Consider the following 19,623-nt stretch of genomic DNA (forward strand, 5'->3'; position numbering starts at 1 on the left):
TGATACCCACTTCTGGCTGATGCTGGCCTAGGTACAATGGTGGTAATTTCTAACTTACTGCGACAATCTTTAGAATGATGCTGTCCACCACTGGCTGAAGGATTGATGGTACTGCTTTTGGCATACTGTTGGCCCTAGCATCATGATGGCAATTATTTGCATATTATAGGTATCTATTTATACACACCATCCGTTACATGTAAGTAAAGCTGTAGATGGTGGTATGAAACTTCTGTTAATGAGTTGAGAAACAAGGGACTCTTGTATTTTATTGTGTTGGTGGCGAACCATGCCCTTAAATTATGTCAATATTTGTAACCAGTTTCATTTGTGCATTCATTCATGCTCGAATTTACATATTTATCTAACTCATTAATTGAGCCATGTACGCACCCATTTATTGATCTATCTTTCCTACTTATTCACTTACCTGCCAGCAATTCTCTCATTCTTACATTCATCCACTCACCCATTCACACTACTTCTCATGCATTCTCTTCAATCAATAAAAAAACACTTTCAATTATAAAAAGCAATATCTACTGAACTTATTTAAAATCAAGGTCCTGATTTAGAGTTTGGTTAGTGGTAGTCAGTCCAGCATGGTAGCAGGGGACACTGTTTGTACTGATGGTTGTCCACCAAGCTTTTTGTTTTTCAAAAACAGCCTCCCAATGTGGGAGTTTTCCATAGAGCAAATAAATGATGATCCCCACATCCAATCAGTTTTGTCAATGGTTCTAAGGAGTCATTATTTGCATTCTGTGTCATGACCGGAAGCGTTTCCTGGCAGTGACAGACAGAAAATAAAGCCCTCACATTGTCATACCTAAATAGGGTGGGTAGTTTAGGCCTGGGCAGAGTTCTGCTACGTAGGACTCCGCAAAGTAACAAAATAAACTCTGACAAGTTATGCACAGTTCTGCGAGTGGCGGAGTGGATTACCTTGAGCCGTTTGCACTGATTTTCAGAGTCGGGTGTTTGTTCCTCACTGTAAAATCAGCACGAACAACATCCCGCACAGTGCAAGAGGGTACTGCTTCTCTCTGGGGCTTGAGTAAAAGTTCTACTCGACTGGCAACTTCCTCAACCCAAAAGTAAGGTTTATCAACGCTAGCAGTAGCGATCATCAGCGACCACCCACATTGAGAAATCTCGCTGGGAAGTAGTCTAGCAATTGATTTACCTCGCTTGTGCTTGCCAACTTACAGTTGGTGAGCACAAGCAAGGAAAAAAACTCGGCAGAGTACAAAAAACGCTGCAAACTTCGCGAATCGAGCAGAGTTCACTGCCCAGGCTTAAGTATGATGGCTTTACTCCAAGGACACCTACTGCATCGGTATGTCAGGGTAAGTGTTCTGATGGCAGAGCGAATGGGAACACTGCCGTCGAAAAACGGACAGTCTGCCCAACTCATAATTCTGCTGGCGAACCAAGGGTCTGACAGACATGGTACTCCATCACATTTGTCCACCAAATTCTAAGGTTTGACAGACCATCAGGGTCTTCGAGGACATTACCTTCACAACCCAGATGGACTACCATCTGCTAAATTTAGAGATAACCTCCAGTTCCTTTCAATGTACAAAATGGTTTAAGTGTGTTTTTCCTGGCCCCAAACCTTGGACGTTTTCTCCCAGAGTTTGAGGTCATGAATGTTTTTTCTGTCTCTCACTGCTACGTTTTTCCTGGTGATGACAGACAGGGATAAAAAGACATTACACAGTCTTCCCTAAATAAGGTGGGCAGTGTAAAGTCCTTCCTCTGACAGCCCCTATGCTACAGGGCCATCAGTGGAAGTTTTGAGTTCATAGAACCAACTGGGACTCTGTTGAGTGAAAACGGGAGGTCTGCCCATCTCTAAATGAGGCAGGTAGACAAAGGGTTTGAAGAACAGGGTACTCTGTCACATTTGTGACAAAGTACCAGTCCACCAAAACTGATGAAAAGCAATTCAAGAAAACAATTTAAATTCCAAGTATGAACGTAAAGCAGTCTTGTTTAAAATAAAACACTCCTACAGAAGCGATGGCATCACTTTTTAGGAGAAAGTATCCCAACCACTATGAGGACACTATTTTCATGTAATTAGTAATATTCAGTCCATGCATTCTGTCTACTTTTCCACTGAATGCTAACCTTCAACATCTGGGTGTTTCAAAAGCATTAGTAACCCATATTTGATAGTCGTGTTGATTGTCTCCATACCGCCAAAGGTTAGATCCATTATTGTTGGAATCAAGTTCTGAATGTTAAATTCTGATAATGGGTTTTCCTTTTCCTGAAAAGAAAAATTATAAAAACAGTGTAAAGGAGTGTAATTGTCATAATAAAACACTATAGGACACAGAGTGCTCTTCCTAGATCTTAAAGGAAGCATACAATTCTAGCCACAGTTACCCCAGTACAGGTGAAATAACTAACCCTGGGCGTTGTTTGGTTAGTAGCGCTACGCGTAACTACGTGAATTGCACTTCGCACTACGTGAGTTACGCGTAGCACTACACGAACTGCGTAGTGCGCTGTTCGGGATGATTGCACAGTGCCGGATGCTTGGCCGCACTGTCAATCATTGAAAACGGCATCTCGCACAGTGCGAGCTGTCGTTTTCTGCCGCTCTAGTAGATTTTTACTCGAGCAGCAGATTTCTCCATGCGGACTGGTAGTGTCTCATCGCGAGCGGTCGCGAGCATACGCTACCACTCGCAATGAGAAACCTGACCTCCGCGCGTTGAGAATCTCGCCAGGAGGTTTATTTTCCACACTTGCGATCGCCAACTTGATGTTGCTGATCGCGAACGAGGAAAAAGTCTCGCCGGGATGTAATTTTGCTCGCTCGCGGTCGCCAACTTGACGTTGAGGACTGCGAGTGAGCAAAAAATGCCAACTACACTACGCGTTTTTGCACTGTGCTACGTGCAATACGTGAGTGTAGCGTAGTTGGCCGCCCAGGGTTAGAAATAATAAGAGAAAACTCTGCTTACTGTTTCTCAGAATGCATATTACATTGACTTCAGAGAGGGAAACAACAATTAGGAAACTATTTTGTGACATGTTATCACACTGCATGGATTGAACACCTGGCATCCTGGCTATCATTAAAAATAATTGTGTTTTTACCCATTATGCTTGACATACCTCCATGGCACATTGCAACTGCGTATCTTCTATTTATAATGGGGCATATTTATCAAAGGTTTTGCGTCACCCTCGACCCACGCAAGGGGGCACAGGACAACGCAAAACCTATAATGACATTTATCAACCCTCGCAATGCCACCTTACTTGGTAAATCTGGAGTAACGCAAAGCACTGCAAGCTGCTGTCTGCCATTACTCTGCCCTGGGGTGGCGTTCCATGGGTGGAGCACGGGTGTTCTCACACATTCACAGATGGATTCTGCAGCAGTTCTAGATTTACCAATAGTGGTAGACCTGGGAATGCGTCAGAATGGTACGCCTTCCCAGCGAAGGTGTAACAACGAGAAATATCTTTACTTCTCCTTGTTTTTCCCCTTTCTACGTGTGCTGCATTCTACAGCACACGTAGGGAGAGCAAAACGCATTAGAGGATTGTTTTTGTGCTGGAAGGTGTCCCTTCCTGCACAAAACCACCCAGCCCACAACAAAGGCACCCTTGAATCAGGGTGCAAGGGTGCCTGCATTGGCACGAGGCAGCAGTTTGTGTGATAGGGCAGCCAGAGAGCTGGAATGTGCCCTATCTTGAACGCAGCAAGGTGTCTTGCTGTGTTGCATGAAATATTTATAAATATGACCCTTTATAATAATGGATGCCAAGGAAAAGACACCATAAAGGTGACACAGTGACAAATGGTATTTAAAACAATTGTAATAATAAACAACATAGATTTAAACTTTTATTGCATTTAAAACAATTGTAATAATAAACAACATAGATTTAAACTTTTATTGCTGCACTGCACAGGTCAAACTCCATATTATTACTTTAGTACATCTTAATTTAATTCAGAAAATAATACGTACATTTTGAAAAAATCCATTCTAGAGTTTCTTTACAAAATAAAACAATTAAAGCCATACAATTTTTTTTTTTAACACAGATTTTATTAAAGCTTTACAAATCTTACAGACGCATTACATGAATCAGAATTTCATTTTCGTTTTTCCTTACATTCGTAGGACATAGTTTACAAGGCTGTCAATTGTGTCAAACATGGAATTGCATTTTGTTACATTGCCTTGACATATTTATCAGTGATACTTATGTTAATAATGCACTTACGTATCAGACACAGTATATCACGCATCTTCAGTGTGTTGCTTATCATTTTAGAACTCATTAGATTACACCATTTAGAACTAAGTAACAATCCTCTTAACAAAGAACAAATAAACTCTGCCGCTGTGCTGTAGACACCCCCATAGTAGTATATAACACTACGAGGTAGACACATCCGATAGCGATGGGAAGGACAGAGAGGAGGGGGGCACAAGGGAGGTGGACGGGGGAGGGGGAGAGAGGGGAGGGGGGAGTGATGGGGCCAATCCAGTAATCTGGAATAGTCGTGGCATTCATAATCAGTGATCTTCCGTCAGGACCTCCAGTGGGTCCCGGGAACCCTCCAACATTTCCCCTGTGGGTGCTTTGAAATGTTCTATTAGGTGCGCCCAATAGGGAGATTGGCAGTTTTCTCAGCCCTCGATATTCCTCGCGATGAAGCGCCTCCCTCTCCGCCATGGCCCATCGAAGAACTTCCTCCTTCCTTTTACCTTCGCGTGGTGCCGTGCGGGATTTCCAGTGCTGAGGAATCAATTTTTTGGCAAGCATCAAGGCTAATCCTGCAAAGCGGCACAGTAGTTTTGCCTTCTTGGGGAGAGGGAATAGGCCCAGAAGGCAGGCGTCTACAGTATTCCAAAGGGAATGCTCTGTTAAGATTTAAAGGCTCAACGTAACCTCCAACCAAAACCCCCCCAACACGGGACAGGACCGCAACATGTGAATAAAATCAGCACTCGGATTAGGACATCTTGGACAGCCAGAAGAGGCAGTAGGAAGAACTTTCTGGATGGCCCTCGGGGTGAGATAAGCCCTATGAAGTATGAATAATTGTATCGTTTTTAGGCAGAAATTACGGGAGACCTGTCGAGGGTTTGCTAACATTAAGGCCAACTCCCCATTAGGCCTGGGCAAAAATTTCGTTCCGTTCGCGGAAATTGCGATAATTTGACATTTTTGCGTTCCGCGGAGAGCGCGAAAATGTCAAAAATTCCGGTTTCCGCAGCTTGGCGATAATTTGTTTCTTGCTCGCGCTGTAAAATGATACATTCTCGCGCGCGCGCGATCGCCTTACCTGAATCCCTGCGTTCGCCGACAAGTTTTCTTGATCCGGTCGCGTTCTCCATGAGATGTTGTATTGTTTTTAGCCATTTGCGCTGTCTCGCGACAGTTCGCGCCCGCAGTGACGTCATGCGTCGCGCGATCACGTCTTTCTTCTCGCGATCATGCACCGCGAGAACAACTCAAAACAAGATGGCCGCGCCCGCAAGCAGCCACATGGGTAAGTTGGCGACCCGCAACCATGCAGAAAATCGCGCGAACATGCCGGAAAAAAACTTCCGCATCTTCGCGATATTTCTGCTTGTTTGCGATAATTTTAAACATTCTCGCGATAATTTGCGAAGGTTAATTCCGCAAATTCCGCCCACCCCTACTCCCCATCATCTAATTCCCTTACTAGGGCCGTTTCCCATTTTTGTCTTAGAGACAGCAGTGGAGTGCACAAATGTTCCTGGAGTCCCCTGTATAGGCATCTAACAAAGTGGCGGCCATGTTCCATTATATGAATAGACTTCAACAATTGAAAGGTGAGGGGTTCTTTCTGATCCACCAAACAGTATTTCCGAATGAATGGTGTGATTGCTGCATTTGTGAGAAAGAAGGCTGCTGGCATTAGTATGTACAAATTCATCATGAGTCATCAGGCTGCCATCCAAGAATAAATCGTACCGTTCTGGGTCCAACTCTGTAACCGAGCACCAGGCAAAATTCCTTGTCTTGTGGGTAGGCCACATAGCGGCATATTTGGAGCATATGGGAAAGATATTTTTGCATACTTTTGCACCTGTTTCCAATAATACATTACTACATGCAAGAGAAAGGGGGGGATCTCTCAGTTTGTCAACCCCAGGACACAGTTGTGCTTTTAGGATACCACGTTGCAAATGGTCCGGGGTATATCCTATCTCAAATAAGTTACGGCCCGCCAACCAATGTGTTAGCCATTGTAGTTGCCCCACTATACAGTAGGCCTTAAAATCGGGAGCCCTCATACCACCTGCGGCACTTGGAAACTGCATTTTGCTCAATGCTAGCCTATGTCTACATGTTCCCCATAGCAAGGATATTAACAGGGTAGCTAATGTTTTACAAATCCCTGCCGGGAGAATCACCAGGAGCTTCACAAAGTGATATAGTAGTCTAGGTAACATGACCATTTTAGACACGGCCAAATGACCCACCACTGTTAACAGTAATGTATTCCGAAAAGAGATCTGGGAATGGAGTGAGTTGATAGTTTGAACCACATTCCCATCTATAGTGTCCACACTTTTCCTCGAAACGTGTATCCCTAGGTATTTAAAGGTTGTGGGCTCCACCTTAAATTGTAGCTGACCAAACTGTACGTGAGGTCTATTATATGTATCATACAAGGAGTATGCCACCAATTTTGAGGCGTTAAGGAATAATCCGTTATTTCCCCGAACCGTGAAAACTCTGCTGCTGTTTCATGCATATTTGCATTCAAATTTTTTAAATATAACAACATGTCATCTGCATAGAGTGCCACAGAATGGACTGTTACATCCAGCGGTAATCCATATGGGGCCATAATTTGACGCAGACATTGGGCTAGAGGCTCCAATGCCAGCACAAACAATAAGGGCGACAAGGGGTATCCTTGGCGTGTACCACAATAAACATTATACATTGGTGAGATAGTGATCCCAGTCTTGGCACGGGCTGTAGGGTTAGTGTAAAGCAATTTTACCCAATTGCAGTATGACGGGGAATGCTGAATTTAGCCAACATGGCTAACATATATGGCCAGCTCAAAGTATCGAACGCTTGGCGTACATCTAATGATAGACACCCATCGAATGGTGCTGAGGAAGAAACCGCATGGATCACAGCATGTAGACGGTGAATATTTAGTGAGGTGCTATGGCTGGGTATAAACCCACATTGATCTATGTGCACTAGTTTGAGAAGTAGGGCGAGTAGTCTAGATGCCAACAGCTTACTAAGTATTTTATATTCAGTGTTTAGGATTGATAGGGGCCTATAGGACGTACATTCAGTAGGGACATTATCAGGCTTTAACAAGGATGTGACCAGTGCTTCCCTAGTGGTGGGAGGCAAGGAACCTTCCATGAGTGGGGTCGTATTGAGCTGTAGCAACTTGGGGACTAATGTTTCAGCAAATGTTGAATAAAATTCAACAGGAAATCCATCTGAGCCCGGAGTTTTATTGTGGGCCAATGCCTTTATGGCCACACGGATCTTTGCTGCAGTGAGTGGAGCCTCCAGCTCCTCAGCATGTGAGTCTGAAATAGTAGGAAGTTCGACCTCTGTTCGACCTCTGCCAGAAAGCAAGTGATTGCTTCAGACATGTCTAGAGGGGGAGCAGTGTACAGGTTAGTGTAGTACTCTCGGAATGTGTGATTAATGTCAGCTTGGGAGGTGACCAATGTTCGTTGGGCATTAGTTATCACCAGTATGGGGGTGGGGTTTATTTGAGGTTTAATCAAGCGTGCTAACAATGTGCTAGCTCTATCAGCTTCTGCGTGTGTGCGAAGTGTGTACGCTTGCATATCAATCGTCCTTAACCGTTCTAACAATTCTTCATACTGTATCCTGGCCTATTGTAAGTCCTCTGCCCCCTCCTCACTTATTTGGGCTGCTATTTCTTTTGCTTGCAGAGGGTCTTCTAGTTCCGATAGATCTCTAATCATCTCACTCCTAATTCCCACCAAGGACCCTATGGCGACACCCCGCATCGTGACCTTAAAGGCCTTCCATTCTAAGGATCTGGTCATGGCTGTGCCCTCATTCGCCGCAAAAAATGTGGAAAAGGGTGTGGTCAGTGTGGCTCAGAACATCTGATCTTCTAAATGTGCCGGTTGCAATTGCCACGTGGGGATAGGTGCGGGGGAACGAACCCAATTTAGCACCAATTCTATGGGATTATGATCCGATATGGTCTTACCCAAATAGGTACATTGCTTAATAGTCAGGGACAAATCAGGTGTACATAAGAAGTGGTCTAGACAGGTATGTAACTTGTGTGGGTAGGAATAAAAGGAATATTCTCGCATGTTGACATGCAGGGACCTCCAGATATCCAGTAATTTCCATCCCTGTGCCCATCGTGTTAAAGTGGCCGCTTGTAAGTGAGCCGGCGTGTTCAGTAAGGGGGATGAGAGCGATCTAGCCTACATCAAACACTGCCATTAGGTCCCCTCCTAACTTCCATGGATACTGCGACCAGTCTGAGAATGCCCGGGAGACTCTTGAAAAAAAGGCCTCTTGGTCTACATTCGGTGCATAAATGCAACCCAACACCACCTGCTTACCATCCAATGCTCCCCGTATAAATACATATCTTCCTTGCTCATCCATCTTACTCTAACTAAGGGAGAAGGGCTTCCCGCCCTTACCCAAATTGCCGTCTCTCTAGAAAAGGCGGAATAGGCCATTGCATAAAGTTGCCCCCTCCACAGTCTCTGCAATTTCATAGTTTCAGAGGAGACTAGGTGTGTCTCCTGGGGATAGACTATTTGGGCTTTACGGCAATGTAATTGTTCAGCTATTCTATGCCGCTTGTGCATCATGCCCATTCCCCGAACATTCCAGGATACAATAGTATAAGATTTGGCCGTCAACATCGTCTGGGCACATTGAGTAGGACCCCCTCCAACCCACCCCTACCCCCATGACCCCTACAAACAGTGTGGATTTCGATGGGAACAATGCCACACTCCCACCTGAGTCCGAGTCCAAATTGACCTCAACGGAAGGGCTGGTTCTGATCGATGGATGAGGGATGCGGAGGGCTGAGGCAGAACAAAGGGCCTCCTGTCTATCTCCATCACTTGCTGATGAGGAGGGAGACTGGAGCTTGTACTCTGCGTGAGTAGACCCCTCCTGCGTCTCCGAGGGGCCCATTGCAACAATGGTTGTGTCGATTCTAGACATCTGGCGGGCAAGGTATCTAGGAAATGCCTGTCCAGCCAATCCCAAGCACTATCCGGTGTGTCGAAGAATAATGAACGTTGGTTATATATGATTTTTAGTTTTGCTGGAAAAAGCAATGCGAACATGAGGCCCGTCGCTCGGACCCGAGCGTTTACTTTCATGAATGAAAAGCATTTACGCTGCACAGCAAGTGTGTAGCAGGGGAATATTGAGACTCTAGCGTTGGCCACCTGCAGAGGGCCACTGTCGCTTGCTGCCTGTAAGAAATGGTCCCGACCTCTGAAGTTCAGTATCCTGGCCAGTATTGGGCGGGGATTTGCACCAGGTATTGGTCGCCGTGTGGGAACTTTGTGGGCTTGTTCGACAGTGAAATGTATGGATAAGCCCGCAGGGGCTATACTAGATTTGAATCATTCCTCAATATAGGTTGTCGGGTTAGGGCCCTCTGACCCTTCCGGGAGCCCAACGATTCTGAGGTTATTGCGCCAGGCCCGGCCTTCAGCATCATCTGCACAAGCCTGCAGAGATTCAATTTTCTGGTGCATTTGATTCAATTGTTCCTCGTGAGTTTTCACTTGTGGCACTATCATTGCCAAGGTTTGGTCTGTGGACTTAACTTTATCAGCTACTTTTCTATGATCGTCCTTGAGCCAGTTAAGCTCCACGGAGATCGTGCCCAGCTGATTTTCAAGCACAGAGTGTGAGTCACGTATCTCCTTCAGGATCATGTCCAGTTTATCCACAGGAGTATGGGAGAAAAACCCCTCTTCAGCCCGGTGGGAGCGTCTTGGTGAGTGCTCTGAGTGCAGGGAGTGTGACCCAGTTCTCCAAGATCTAGAGGCTGTCCTTGACTTTCCTTTGCCCATGATGACGGAGGAGCTGGAGTATTTAGAGGCACTTGTTTTTACAATGGTTCAACGCAATCTCCATGTCCACTCTCCATTCAGCTGATGTCTAAGTAAGGGCAGGACCTCTGCTATAAGACAACCATAAGGAGTAAGCACCCCAGACCAAAGGCATGAATTGCAATATAGCTCTAGATCCAGCCACACATAGTAGGGGCGCCCTTATTATGTGGGATAGTAGATCATGCCACCAGCCTTATACCGCCCTGTGCCCCGTTCAATACGGTAGTGCAGGACCCTGGAGGGCCCGGCAGTCCCACTCAGGCTCTTGGTAGGGCCATCTCCATACCACAAGGCACCTCTGGCAACTGGTAATAGTGTGTAGCTCGGATCTGGTCCGCCTGTCAATATTTGCGGGAGCAGAGAGAGGAGAGAAGGGGGTCATAGAGCACAGGGCAAGTCCTCCGGCCTGTGTAACAGTATAGCACTCTGGGGCAGGGGCACTGCAGACCCAGTCAGGCACCCGGTCAGGTCCTCCGCACCAACAAGCGTACAAGGCGGTCCTCACAGGTATGTCCCAGTGCCAGTCGTGGCTCATCTATTTCCCACGATGCGGCTTGCAGGGCCAGCCCACCACAGGGGGGAAGCGAGAGATGCGTGGGGAGTACTGCCACCCCCGCAGAGGTGCCCACAGGCCCAAAGGCAAGGCCCCGGCTGTGCCCAGGTGAGAGGCCCGGAACCAGCCCCTCCACCCAGGGCCCAGCCAAGTCCCAGTGAACCACCTTTGCGGCGGCAGCAACGCCACCCTACACCAACCCCTCCACCACACAGCTCCACCAGCCCACTTACCTGGGGAAGAGGAACCACTGAAAACCTCCTCCCATGACCAGCAACTGTATTGCGTCCCCAACAAACCGTGTGCACCTATATGTTCTCTATGGGGTCGGGAACTGATTTATGGTGCGGGGAAGTGCGTGCAGGGCCACACAGGCCAGAGATAACGCCGGAGTACCGGCCCGGCCGATAGGCCCAGAGACTCACGTTAGTGCCCCAGCCGCCTCCAAGTGCTTCCGGCCCAGCCTGGTCCCAGGAAGGTGCGCTGTGTTTCAGGCTCCTCCCGCCATTCAGGCCCCGTGCTTCACCGGAATCTGTCAGAGCGCAGAGCTTAGTCTCACGGCCATCTCGGCCACCCGGATCACCTAAGTCAGTTTTCCGTTCGTGGGCAGTACTACCCTGCACTTTTGTCAATCATCGGATGCAGCCGAGAATGCCAGATTATGCACGGATGAGCAGCCCCGGCCCTGAGCACGTCGCTTTAGTGACCACCATCTCGGGCTGCAAGTCACACCCCCACATTTAAAGCCATACAAATAAGGACTAGCTTTTGCACATATTTCACCCCTTGTGCTCTGGTTATCATTACCTTTGTTTGTACCTACGGTCAGTGAAAACACAGCATGGCATAAACTACTTATGTACATCCCCTAAGGACAGTATGCTATTTAAAACTATTATTCAGAGAGGGAAGGGTCGTCATGACCACTCGAGGCGTGCTTTCTTGTAAGTCATTGAGTCATAGACCCTCCTCACACTCAATAATAATAATAAGTGGCGAACTGCAATCTGTCAGCAATAGAGATTATGTAGGTATTGTATCATGGAAAATGAATTTTTGATCATTTAATGTTTCATGAATTACGCACATTCCTATTAAAGATGATAAGGTTTGATATGCCAAGTCTCATATTGATCTGAACAGGGAAAACCTTTAAAGGGGGAAGAGGTCAGAAAAAAGTTCCATTTCATATTCAAGCTTCCAAAGGAAATTTTGCTATCCACCACAGTAAAAAATGATAAATGATGCATGAAAGTATAATTTATTTCAAAAAGTGTGTGTTTTTAATTTGGTGTTTATTCTTTCAGTAGTTTTTTAGATCATAGCATTTGAGAAATAAATTGGGTGGGCATCAAAGCATTAACATTTAGAGATCTGAGCCATTAAAACTCACAAAATAGAAGCAAAAGAGTTCTATCAATCAGATTACTTTTTTTTAAGAGTGTGATGGGCTAGTGGATGGCTTCCACAATCCTGAAGTTCATGAATTTGCAAAATACATGAATTACGCATAGTGGAAACAACATCCAGAGAGAGAAGGGAAGGCATGATACCTGATTCTCAGAACCAGGGTGGGTTAACAATCTTTACAAAAGCATGGACCATTTTCTGAAAAATAGCTAAACAAATTTACTTAGCAGATGGTAAATATGGAATTTTTTTGATTTTTTAAAGCCCAGGATATCCATTTTATGTTTTTGGTACCATTTTACCGGATTTGCAACTTTCAAAACATTCATGAATTCCCAAATAAAAAAGAATCAAGGAATTTTGATTTTATTAATTAAAGCATATTAAACCATGTGTGTCATCACGGTAGGGAAGGACTGGGACTCTAAAGATGAACTGCAAAAACCACCATCACTTTTGTGAACACTCGAGGGGCACTGGTGAGGCCAGCAGAAGCACGGCAAACTGAAAAAAGCTTCTGGGCCACTGTGACACGCAGAAAATGCCTGTGGGTCTACAGGACAGAGATGTGAAAATAAGCATCCCGCAGGACCAACACCACCATTCAGTCCCCGGGGTCGAGGGCAGACAAGACCTGGGCCACGGTGAGAATCTTGAATTTGTCCTTCCACAGGAAGTCACTGAGTGGGCGAAGGTCTAGAAAAGAAAGGAGGCCTCCATCCTTTTTCAGCACCAGAAGGTAGTGGGAATAACAACTATGACCCACTTCTGGCATTAGCATTCTCTCAAGGGTTCGTTTGGCAAAAAATGCTGTTACTTCCTGTTGTAAAAGAGACAGATGGTTCTCTGTCACCCATTCTAGGAACTGTGGCAAGGGCAGCAGAACTTCCAATCATGAAAGTGAGCTACCCCACTGAATGATCTGTAACACACACTTGTCCAAGGTGAAAGCATGCCACCCTCGCAGTAAGTGTAGGATCCTGCCACCTACAGGGAGGCTCAAGTGTAACCGCAAACTGAGAAACCCATTATCGAATCCAGAAGCAGACTAGACCCCTATAGACTGCTTCAAAACACATCACTGGTACGTCCAACCCAATCAGTTGCAGGGACAAGAGTAAAAAAAGATGATAAAAACGGAAGTCAAGGAATAAAAACTTCCCTAAAACTAACTGGCTGAGAAATTATGCCATCTTTGAAAAAGCACTTCGAATGCCAGAAAGAAATGTGGCCAATTCCCCTGATGAGGAAAGGGGGAGAACGGCTCACACAACTGAGGACAAATCTCCTTCAACACAAGCAGCATCCACAGCAGAAGGCTGGCATCCGTAAGGGCACCAAAGCACAGGAAAAGGGCCTCCTCCCACTCCTAATCTCTTGCCAGCCAACCCATCTGAAGAAAATGCAAACAAAAAGACTTGCGGGTATTTAACTACAATCACAATGCTCAGTGTCACCCTCAGAGCTCACAATTCACTAAATGGGTCACCACCTACCCATAAAATACCACCGGAAAACCTAGCTAAAGATAGCAAGGACGAGATGGCCGGTAAATTGTCTCCTCTGAAATAACGACTCTTGATATCTACTCCACAAGACCCACAAACAACAGCTTGGTCAGAGGATTCAAACCAAACCAATGGGACCCCTGGTGGCCCATAAGCGCAAAGGTTCTTACTGTCTGCACCGATCTCCTGCTGTCACCCAAGAGTACACCCATTGAGATTCCTGAAATAACTGCATAGACCTGTTCCACCCACTTTACTGCTCAATGTGAAACACCAATATCCTCAATCGAGGCAACATCATAACACTGCTGAAACAGATTCCAGATCTAGCCGGGGCAACCTCAGGCAATTACCAATACATTGAATTAGTAAACATAAACCATGGGCAACAGAAAGACTCTACAAAGTTCTTTTGGAGCACATCCGACATAGCAGACGAGGTACAACGTGATTGCAATCACTTCCTAGCTTGGGACATAATCGTGGAAAAATATCTGGAACCAGGTTACCCACAGCCACTTAGAAGGAAAGAAGGCAGTGAGCCAGGAAAAGCCAACAGCCCGCCAAAGCCAAAACCATTCTCAAAGCTGAAAAATGCATGAGGGGCAAGTCCACCCACTGAGTAAGGAAATAGCAAGTTGATCAGAATATGTACACCACTCCATGAGCCAGCACTAAAAAGAGCCAGCAACCAGCGGGTGGGATTGAATTGCAAGAGCATTAAATAAGCCAAGTAAGGTGACCGGTGGCAGCCTAAGGAGACTTCCCGGAACTAGTAACACCAGCTCTAAGACTTTGCGCTTACAACATTCACAGCTTAGCCAGTAATCTTGAAGACCAGGACCTTGTCTTCCATCTTTAAACCATTTTGGTGGTTGCTTTACAGGAGACATCAGCTCAAAAAACAATCTCATTCCCAGACTTCTCACATCATATAACCCAACCAAAGAATCAAAATTCGATGCAAAAAAGGTGGTCTTGCAATTTAACTGTCCACAAAAATCAAGATCAGTACAAAGGAGCAATCAACAGACTGGGACAACACCTGTGAGAGAGGTTGTGACGTTGTGACGAGGAGGAGGAGCTGCATCCGCAGCCGAAGCCGCAGTCACAGCCTGCCACCGCCGTAAAGGCCACAAACATTCAGAAAACTGCCTAATATTTGCCCTATATTGCCCGCGGGGGCTCACAGGCTGAGGGTTGAGGGCCGAGGGCCGCCGAGGGCCACCATTGCCACTGTTGCAGGCAGTCCCCATCCCTGTGGGTGCCGGTTTCCAGGGTCCAGAGAGCAAATGCGACATGTGGTAGGTGTAGCTGGCGGTGGGGCATGTGCGGAGTGTGGTGTGCAGTGGCAAGGAAAACACTCAACACTCACTCCAATCACCAAATGACTTTAAAGTGAATTAAAAGATAGTAGTGGAGCAGCTGAGCTGTGTGGAACCGCAGAGTGAAAGAGCCTGAAGCAGAGCGGTGAGATGGAGTGGTAGAGGGGGGCTGACAGGCTCGGGGGGCATAGGAGATATTGTAAAGCCTGTTGCCCCACACCCTAGCCTTGGTTTTTAGCTTTGGTTTTTGCCTTTTTACTTTTTTTGTCTTTTTTTTGCCCAGTTTGTTTTTTGCACTCTAAGCACTCCAAGCACTTTATGCACTTTTATGCATCTTAAGCCTCTCAAGGCCTCCAAGACCTCCAAGACTCTCAAGGCCTCCAAGGCTCTCAAGGCCTCCAAGGCCTCCAAGACTCCAAAACATTCAGGCCATCCAGCTGCTAAGCATTCAAGCAATTAACCAATTAAGGACCTAGGATCCTGTCTAACCCCACTACAATTTTGCTACAACCTCGCTAAGTTCCTATCAGTCATTGGTTTCTTCAAAATCTTCAACTGTAATTTGACCTTGGTAAAAAGATCTACTGGAGGTACGCAAGAGCTAGAGAGTGCCTGCTGAGAGTGGAAACTCGGCGCTTAGCGCTCGGTGCTCGGTGTAGCATAAGCGGCGCATCGGGGCACTAGTGCATTGGAGCCATTTGAACCATACCTCCCTGGCTGAGCTGGTGGGCCTGGTTAAGGGACTTGAAATATAAGAACAAAGATATGACCGCAAAACAATAATGCTCTGGTAGATTAGTGTACACAAGAGCTTGCAAAAAAACTAGAGCTAATCACTTAAGGAACTGCAAATACATGTTTTAAAGAGTTTCAACACCATCCCTTCCTTTTTTCCTAAAAAAAAGAAAAAAGTTTAAAATCAGTAGTGATGTCGGAGTCTTTCCAAAAAGAATATGAAGATCATGTAGAGGCTAAAGTAATTCTTAGAAAACCATTACCAATAGTATCCTCCATACTACCGTCCAAAATCAGGGGATCATGGCCTACAGATCATCAACACTCGGAATCTAGGGTGGCTGACTCTTTGCTGGCAAATTTAACTATTCACTCCTTGGTAAATGGAATCTTTGAACCCAAAGGAGTTTCTCCACTAGCCCCAAAAGTGAGAGAACACATAATGGAAGACTTTACGTTACCTGACATTAATTTAGATCAGTCTCATAAGATGCCCCACGCTCATAATCTAGAATCGTCTAGGACTCTTATTTCTGCCACATCATTTTCCTCCAAGGATCATCCTGCGAAACTGCAAGTGTTCAGTAGTATACCCAGTGGAACAAGCTTATTAGACTCTCGGGGTTCATTAACTCCTGGATTATCACCAGATTTTTTCCTTTAATCAATAATCAAAATTAAAAATGTTGCTGTCCGAATCGTTACTTTGCCTAGAAAGAGTGCTGGCTTCTATCCTAGCCCTAATGGAGAAATCAGTAAGTAACTCCGACTCTTATTTGGATGCTGTTTTGGCCCTGACAAAGTTTATAGCCTCTGAACAAAAACTATTGCCAGTCAAAGCTAGCGTACTTCCCCACAGTATGTTTAATTCAGGGAAGGGGTCTTCTACTCCCCTTCTTTTGAAGGAAGACCCAGACAAGCTAGCCTCTACTCAAATAGACTCTTTCCCACATGTTAATCGGCGGGACTTTGGCATCCAGGCTGGTAAGCCTTACTTTAGTAGAAATAATAAAATCAAAATGAAAGAAAACGAAGATATGCTTGATAAATTACACTTTTCTACTCTACAGCAGCTCTTCGACTCCAAGTCTTCAGCTACAGTGGTCGTACCTTCGTTCCGCCAGCAAACTAATACGGAAAATACAAATCCAAATACAATACGAAAGGTTTTCCCTATCTTCCTAAAAACTGGTGTAAATTCCTCAAAGCGGCATATAGATGAAGATCCTAAAGTCGGAATCTCCTCCACTAAGGGAAATGTTATCAAGAATAAAAGTAATAACGCCTGTAAGAAAAAGATGAAGGAAAAAAGGGAGAAAGGCCGAAGGATAAATAAAAAAAGGTCAAACGGTTATGCTTTGACCCCAACCTTCTCCATAATAAATCACCAAAGCTGGATTTAAATGTTCTGAAGAAAGAAGATGGACAAACAGAGTACAATCCATTGGGTCCTTGTTCCTCCTCACTGAATTCAAGTGTACCTATTACGTCTACCAAAGATGCAGTGACATTACATATAAGTGTTCCGCCTATTGTTCAGAGTATTTTGAAGCCTAATGCTTCTCTATTTGCTTCCTCTCTTGGTAATAATGTCATTTATAATTCCTCTGAGGTAACTTGCCCAGGTATTAACTCCTAGCCTACGCCCCTTGTAGCCTGGATTTTCTGTTTATTTTTTACCATTAGCTATATATGAATAGAAACTTTCTGTTGGGTTGCTTTGCTGAAATTTCGGGCCTACAGATGATTGAAAGTAATGACATAGCTCTGGTTGAGGTTAAAAAATCTAACAATCCTAGGGGTGCAAGAGTAATGTTTGCATCCAAAGCTATCTCCCATTTGATAATGGCACACAGCGATTAACTACGTTGTTGTGGCATTGATGTTCTATTACCAGAAGTGGAGCTATCATTAAAAAAAGTGTCCCAAAATAAGCTGCCTAACATTGATCTAGAAACCTCAGCAAGAGGCATACCTATGACGGAGAAAGAGAGTATTTTGCAGGTTTTCCTCAGTAAAGAAGGTAGGAAGGTTTAACTCCATACAGAGAAAAATACTCAGCATGTGCTTCCCGTAGAGGAGGAAGATAAGAAATGGAGTTGGGTTGCAGGCGCTCTTAATTCAAATAGACCATTAGGCCTAAAATGTGGGAACTCTTCCTAGCAAGGATATTAACGTGATATCTTGGAACGCAGCTGGCTTAAGCACTAATAAAAACAAACTCTTATTTTTGAAAAAGCAAGAATGCCGATATAATGTGTCTACAAGATACTTGGATCACAAAGAACTGGTCCACTGAAGATTATATAGTGCTGAGCCGGCCTGCGCTCCCTGTGAATAGAGGTCACGCTAAAGGAGGTATTGCTATTTTGTTAAGTACAAGCCTTAGTTGGTCATAAAAAGAAAGTTTTCATGCCTCTAACCTAATTCAGGCCGTTAAGTTAGATTATAAGGATGGCCAGATTCACTTGGACTCCATATTGATCATAAATGCATATTTACCTCCTCACACATCTCATTCTTATTTATTAAAAGATCTATTCTTTTTTATCTCCTCTACCCTGGAAATCGAAGACTGAAGGTCCTTATTATTAGTTGGAGATTTGATCTCCAAAGTTTCATCTCATAGTATAAAGGTATTTTCTAACAACAACAAAAATGAAGCCCTAGATATTTCCACTGCCCAATTTCCGAATAACAGCAGGACTGATAAAAGAGGAGTTTTATTACTTGAAGGTTTAAGAAGTTTAGATCTCATAATTGCTAATGGGAGGCTAGAAAAAGATATTCCAGCAAACTACACTCATAAAGCACCAACTGGGAGATCGATTATAAATTATTTAATTGTTTCTGCAGATTTTACCCGTAAACGTACAAATATGGAAGTCCTGGGAAATTTTTTCAGTGACCATATGCTGATTTGCTTTACATTTGATTTCACTTGTACTAAGGTAGACTCCTGGAATTTTAAAGGTGATAAAGTAGGGTTTAATGTAACAAATGGCAGAATTCACTGGAACACTCGAGCGACCGCTAAATTAAAAGCGCACTTAGCGACACTAATGCGAGATCAGCAGCACTTAATATCGGTCGGGTGTGACTCTATTCAACCTGATCTACTTATAGCCTTCATCATGGAGTGTGCTGTGTTAACCCTCACAGAGAACTTCTTTCAATTCAACGAAAAGCTATATCACCACGCCCAGTGGGCATCTATGGGGAGTACATTCACCCCTAGTCTGGCTTGTCTGTATATGGCAGCCTTTGAAAGAGATATGATTTTTCAAGATTCTAATCCCTACAACGCAAACATATCCTTATGGCGCAGATACATTGATGACATTCTGTGTTTTTGGAAAGGCAAAAGGGCAACATGCAATTAAAGGTATATTGGTATGACCACCAGAGCGGTCAAAATATGCATCATGGAACACCACAGTAACATCCAGTGCCACAGACTCAAGACGAAGATGTGCACACACTTTTAAAATCAGGGACATTCACCAGATGATTCACGGTGGACCTTTATTGATGCACACCCACATATGGGTAAAAATGCTTTCTTCAGGAGAGAGCAAAATTGTGTCTTCGCCTTCCCACACACAAATTGGGATTAAACAAAGGCATTCCTTCGAGTGAGTTCAATAGATAAAGTCCCCACACATCAAATAATACAGGAGGTGACCACATTATGCCCCTCCCCAGCCCCCTTTCATCTGTCTTCATTACCATGTGTACTCACAGGTAGACATACGCTTCCGATCGTGACCCTTTCCCTACTGATAAACCGATCTCCCTTCAGTCACTTATTTGTTACTTAGTCTGTATCCCTAGCCATTTATTCTTAGTAGGCACCTTCCGCCTTTGACTACAGTCCCCATGACCTCATGGGACATTCTTAGTCCGCTTGTACCATATCCATCCTAATGCATTCCCTTAATGTGTTT

The 19,623-nt window shown here is 44.8% G+C and overlaps 1 protein-coding gene across 3 annotated transcripts in view; it reads right to left on the minus strand.

Annotated features, from left to right (window-relative positions):
* Positions 1-19,623, minus strand: part of LOC146798086 (cytochrome P450 2G1-like) — a 370,121-nt gene that overhangs the window by 115,896 nt on the left and 234,602 nt on the right. For all 3 annotated transcript variants that reach the window (XM_085625303.1, XM_085625305.1, XM_085625304.1), the window contains exon 7: positions 2,140-2,281. In XM_085625303.1, coding sequence (XP_085481429.1) covers positions 2,140-2,281 — 142 coding nt within the window. The remainder of the gene's footprint in view (positions 1-2,139; positions 2,282-19,623) is intronic.

The sequence above is a fragment of the Triturus cristatus genome, chromosome 9 (genome assembly GCF_964204655.1).
Source record: "Triturus cristatus chromosome 9, aTriCri1.1, whole genome shotgun sequence".
Classification (NCBI taxonomy): Eukaryota; Metazoa; Chordata; class Amphibia; order Caudata; family Salamandridae; genus Triturus; species Triturus cristatus.